The sequence below is a fragment of the Hyalella azteca genome, unplaced genomic scaffold, assembly GCF_000764305.2.
Source record: "Hyalella azteca isolate HAZT.00-mixed unplaced genomic scaffold, Hazt_2.0.2 contig4180, whole genome shotgun sequence".
Taxonomy (NCBI): Eukaryota; Metazoa; Arthropoda; class Malacostraca; order Amphipoda; family Hyalellidae; genus Hyalella; species Hyalella azteca.
Window position 1 is genome coordinate 1 of NW_025934405.1, and position 6,483 is coordinate 6,483.

Genomic DNA, 6,483 nt, shown 5'->3' on the forward strand with positions numbered 1-6,483 from the left:
CTTGGGGACTTGTGGGACTAACCAACATTGTGATGAACTGCAATCTCAACACACCGGCAGCTGCAGTGACAGGGATATTCAGGTACACCATACCAGGATGTGCAAACAATTTAGTGATGAACTGCAATCTCAACACACTGGCAGCTGCAGTGACAGGGATATTCAGGTACACCACAGCGTGATGTGCAAACAATTTAGTGGTGAACAACTTCGTCCCGTACCAGTTCTTTGTTCCATTTACGCACATAGAACAACAAATTCTTCTTCAACAGTAAATACAAATGATTGGAAAAGAAAGGCAAATATTGGACATATTGTCATTGGTTTTGGTTCTGGTATTGTTACTTATTTTTAATGAAATTATTGTCCTGAAGATGCTATTTGTACAAATTAGTTCGTTTTTCAACTGTACGAGAATGCCATTGTTCACAGCAACTGGAATAGCTGGTCTATATTTCAGTTTCACCATGTTATATTTTTGTTATTTTTCCGTTGAAAACAACATCAATAAACTGGTGAGAAGCCTTTGGGAACTCATTATCATTCACAAATATTAAAAATCATAAATGAAAATCCGCGAATTCTATACTTAAAAAACAGTCCTTAATTTAAAAAAATCCTTGATCCATGTCGCAACAGGTGGAGCCGGAGAGCGAGATGGACCCCGACTTGATCCCTCTGAAGCAGGGCGTGTGCTCCTCGGGCTGGGACTCGTCCAGCCTTCAGCTGCTCGGCCCGAGCTCCAAGCCCGGTCTCAGTGCCGGTCCCGCCGGTCCCAACCATCAGCCCGAGTGTCGGGCCGCCACTCTGTTGCCGCCAGACCGATACGCGTATTCTTGCACCACCAATATTGTGAGTTTCAATGATTTTTGTCTAAAATAAACGGTTTAATAATTATACATGTTATTATGGGCAAAGAAAGAATTTGAACTCAGTTCACCCGATGAAAAAATGTTAAAAAAATAGAATATATTAATTTCATGTACGAATATTTCACCCAATTTACTTCTAATAGTTTTTTTATTCACCAAAATTGGAAAATTTTTGCGTTAAAAAATTACCATAGTTTTTGATATGAGTTTAAGATCTTGATACGACTTTAACTTCTAATTTAACCTACAATTACAAGCCTAGCATTATGCATTATACACCTTTATGCTACATTGCAGGTTTTAGCCTCATACAGTATTATTTTTTTTACTCCTCTATGAGCATTTTGAAACCATCGCTCTTGATTCAAATAGTTTCTGGATTAGAGCAAATTTTAAATACGATTTCATTCCTTTTGCTAGGACTAGAATGAATTAATTCATAAATTTATATGGTTTATGTTCATTTTAAATTAAGTCTCTGAATACTAGAATATCAGTAATCCAAAAGTAATAGAGTAATCCGCAGATATATCCCGTTAAATCATTTCCTTAACAGTTTGATTAATCTAAGCATTCGTTTTTTGCTTCACACAGAATCGTTCAATGCAACAGGCATCTGATATTGGTCATCTGCATCGCCATCAGCATCAACAACATCAGCTGCATCAACAGCAACATCAACCACAAAATCAGCAACATCAATATCAGCAACTGCACCAACAGCAGCGACCACCAATGCCCAGCGAGTCTAACGCCCCAATAACACTTACAGGAATACGAAACCAACAGCCACAGTTACGGCAGTCATCGTGCGACAACAGGTTGTTCAGAGGTCATATTACCGATGCAAATTACCAGAAATCCTCAACTGCTGGCCCCGCATCTCACCTAATTCCTTCATCCACATCCTCATCCCCCATACCAAGCCCCCAGTGCGCACAACATTCCCCTGGTATTGGACCTACATTACAAAATGATCTTTATTGTTCATCTACTTTACCTCGACCAGGATCCAGCCAAGCGGGCAAGTTTCAACAACAGACGTATCGCTCACCAATTAATAGTGCAATGAATAAACCCCAGGACTATTGTCATCATCAAGCTGGTCAAAAACAACAAATTACCTCAGAACAAACATGCGAAAGTTTTGACTTCCAGAGAGGCAGAAACGATCCGGAAATTTCTCAAAGGATCAACGCCCGACATCAGGCAAGTACCAATTAGCAATCATCAATAAATTATTCGTTTCCTACTAAATGGCGAATAAGCTCTACCATCAATTCATAATCAATGACGAGCTCTATTGTGAAAGTATTATGGAATATCTTCAATACGGAATATCAGAATGAAATAATTTAATAAATGCTGAATATGCTTCAGCAGAGAGATTCTTTTATTCTGATTATAAAAGCAAGTTAATATTAAGTCTTAATTCCTAATACATTCGTTTCCAGGCAATAAAAATTCATTACTGCGATCAAATTTCTAAGTCATCGCCTACTTGATATTCATTAGTGAAACTAAACAAAATAGGTAATCGATCATTAAATTCAAGTCAAAAATTATTGTTATAAAATAAATCAGTTAACTGGATAATTTTTAGGGAAATTTTTCACTACTCAGTAATAAAAGTTTGTTTGTGTTTCTCCCAACAATAGAGCGTCGGGATAAAGGTTTATATGCATTGACTGCAATGGCGAATCCTACATCAAAATGAACAATTCTACTCAACTTGTGTTGAGTTAAATTGTATACCAATTGTTGAATAATTGTATACCATATCACTACTCAACTCTCAGGCGTATTCCACGCACTTAAACCACCAGTGGCCGCCTACACGTCACACCAAAACTTAGACGTGCCGGAAACGCACACGATACTTGCCACACGACAGGAAAACCATTCAATAGCCATGAGACCCATTTGCTAATTGGATAGTGCATTCACTTACTGAGTACGTAGTATACATTCGTACGATTGTGTATGAATGGATCTTGAGATTAACAGACTTAGAGTTTATATATTGGTAAATGTGCTTAAGTGATATCGAGGTACCAATTAGTAATGGCAGTTGATCGCTCTAAATCCAGTACAAGAGATGACGTAGTTATTCTCAATCACGTGCCTCTATATATCATATAGTGCTGCTATATTAACCTTAGCCCATATTCCTAATTTCAGTGGACATGTATTACGACTAGACCCCGAACACGGCTATTTATGAAAATTTTTGTTTATGAACCTACACAACACAACGACTGCACCCCGAACTCAGTAATAATAAACATTTTTAACTAAGGATCTACATGGCATTACGACTGCACCCCGAACACTGCTATTTATGCATCTTTGTTTGCTTAGAACAAACATTGTATAATGGCTGCCACCGGAAACAGCTATTAATTAACGTTTGTTGGTCATTCTTTATAGACATATTTTTCGATTCGCGCACAGTTGCCAACTACGCTGTATAGTCGCTGGCACACCGACCTGAATTACTGGCGAGTGATATGCGACTCTTACTCAATATGAAATTACTCGATTTAGTACCCAAAAAGACGTTTCCTTGCCTAATTCTCCTCCATTTGCTGACACCAGGCTAGTCGTTACAACGACTGGCGTGGCGGGCAACAGTCGCAGTCTCAGCTGCAGATGAGACTGAGTCAACAGGATCTGTTGCACAACTTACCTGACCCGCCGCCGCCGTTCAGAGAAGATTACATGTGCCAATCAAGCAGCCATGAGGAGGCATCACCTGTTGCTAATTCTTGTCACCATAGAAAAACAGATAACAAGGAAAGCTCTGTGTGATTCTGTTACTCGGTAGGGTGATAGCATATGTATTTTTGCAGAGAGGCTGAGCTCACTGATATCACAGATAAGGTCATTCACGTTCCCGTTTGTTTTGCTTGTACTGAATGTAATATTTGTTCTTTTGACCTCTAGTCTACTTAATGAAAAGTACTTTTTTCGTGTAAAATTATAAGCGTCGAATTGTTATAATTTATTGTTCTTTATACAACAATGATGGTTTCCTGCATAATTGTTTACGTATTTGAGATTAGCTTTTCATGACGCGGATGACTCTATTCTATTCCGTCTCATCTCGCACTGACTGAACATATAACAGACGAGTGCGAATTGCAAAAATGTAAGAAAATTTAAATATTCATTTTTTAAATTTAATTTTGAGTTGCATTGAAAGGTAGAATGTAGCTATAAACTTTATATGAAAATTTTTCGGAAAATGACGAGGTAAAATGTTTCAGAAATTACTGTTCTATATTATTGTTTGTATGTTTCATTCAAATTTAATTTCAATGGCGAGTCTTAGCTGCTCCTTTTGTCTTTAAATAGGCTTAGGTATAAAATAAATAAATAAAAGTATCTATCCCTTATCAAATTATATATATCAATATACGTATATTATCCCATCGAAATAAATAAATGATTATTATAGCACAAATGTATTCCATTGATGTTTAATCGTGAATCTATAAATATTTTATACACATTTTTATTTACATGCTAGAATCGTGCAATGGGGACTGAAACTGAAGGAAAATCTGTGTTCATCACTAATACAATAAATGTAATTAATAAGCGACATAAGGTTAGTGCCATAACACAAAATTAATAATTGTACACAATTTACGAGTTAACGTACATTGTCTTGGTTGATTGCAATTGGAAATACCTCAACACAACATGAACAATTTACCCAACTTGTGAGTTAACGTAGATTCTATTGGAATATTGCAATGTTTAATTCCGTATCGATGCATCAAAAATTATACCTTGATTATATATTATATTATAAAGTTGTAGTATTATTATTATACTGTAGTTTTATCATCAGTAATTATACTATTATTTGATGCCAGTTAATAAATCAACTTGTGAGTATTGTTTGATTGCCCTGTGGTGGATAATTCACTATTCAGCGGTTGATGTTTACGAGGAGACAACGATTGATTAATTGAAGACGAGGAAGACTGGTTCAGAAAATGCACTTTTTGCCCATGTGTCATGACTCAGTTTGGCCGGACAATAGGACGTGTCTCTGTGTTACGTCGGTTCTCTGCTCGTGTTGCGTAAGAAATTTAAATGTGTCACTAATAGGACAATTTGCCCTGAGTGATTTGTCTTTCAAAATTACTTAACTGAAAGAGTTTCTTACAGTCCGCGATTTCTTACGAGGAACAGTTGTATTATTTAATCTTAATTTAATACAAAAAATAATGTCGTGCTAAATAAAAATACGAAAAAATTCCGTAAAATGTTATTAAATATTGAAATCAAAGTATATATTAATGGTAATTATTCTTAAGTCGGATTGGACAGAGAATTTAGCACCGATTTGTCCCAAAATATGAAAAAATTGAATAAAAAATAAAATATTGAATTAGATAATTGAATATAATTCAAGTCCCTATTGGCAGCCAGAAATGACTTCGTATCTACTACTGGCAAGTGTTACGGAGCCATGTTCTGTAAGTTGAAAACTAAAAAATTTACAGAAATTTCAGTTCATAAATTATTGGTTGGCCCAAATGTTGGATAATTACTTTGGAATTATAAATAATTTATGACCTAATTGACAAATTAAAATTATGAATAATGAATGTCTAAAGGGAACATGTAAATGTTAATCTCTCGATGACTTAGAGATCTTTGGACTTGCCGTTGATGATGTTAATTTCCCTAAGGTAGTGCTTGTGTTACACTCAAAATAATAAGTGAGATTTTACACTGATATTGAAGCTTTTCTTTGCCCACGCGTGGGCCATCTATATTCTGTTTGGCTTGAGATAAGGGCGTATTAATGATACGTGCATAAAGAGTGTCACTTTTTGGACAGCAAGTCCTTATTAATTTATTACCGATTGTAAATTATTAAATTGGTGATCACACACGAGTTAATAATGACCAAGAAAAATTCTAACGTGGGACTCTGTTAAGTTTTTATTCTCATCAAAATCACAGTAATTGTACATATGTAGTTATTGCCCCTCCATGACAATAATGCTCAATATAATGAACTAAAACCTAATGCGGGAAAATGTCGGATATTAAAATTAAAGAAATATTCTCAAATCATAAAATTATACAATCTTCGATTCATTGAAAGATCCACTGTCTTGTATCTATATATCAACAAGAGAATATTTTTGAGGATTATATTCATTTAGTTATGAAATTGTAAGTCAATCATTCTTAATTTTTAATATTTCCCTTCAATTAATATGATAGGTGAAAGTGGATGTGACTATTCGTGGACTGATAATTTATCAATATTTGCTGTCCGACAGTGAATATTTTTGTAAAGTTGAATATATTAGTGGACTCCCTAAAAGGCTTGTTATTTTCCCCTGCATTTATTTATTAAATACGGAATTTATTTTAAATAGTATTTCAACACCTAATAGGAGTTTTGAACGAAGTAATTGGAACAAATTAAGTTTAGGCAGCCACGGTTACCATCCGCAGCCCCACGCTGTTTAAACGGTTACCATCCGCAGCCCCACGCTGTGTAAACGGTTACCATCCGCAGCCCCACGCTGTTTAAACGGTTACCATCCACAGCCCCACGCTGTTTAAACGGTTACCA

At 35.7% G+C, this 6,483-nt stretch overlaps 1 protein-coding gene across 1 annotated transcript; it reads left to right on the forward strand.

Moving 5' to 3' along the window:
* Window positions 1–8: 8 nt before the first annotated feature.
* Window positions 9–3,810, forward strand: LOC108674439 (probable serine/threonine-protein kinase DDB_G0280133). Its single transcript, XM_018162388.2, has 4 exons — window positions 9–82; window positions 640–852; window positions 1,467–2,081; window positions 3,471–3,810. The coding sequence occupies exons 2-4, from the start codon at window positions 658–660 to the stop codon at window positions 3,681–3,683; spliced, it is 1,023 nt and encodes a 340-aa protein (XP_018017877.2). The 5' UTR covers window positions 9–82; window positions 640–657; the 3' UTR covers window positions 3,684–3,810.
* The last annotated feature ends 2,673 nt before the right edge of the window (window positions 3,811–6,483 follow it).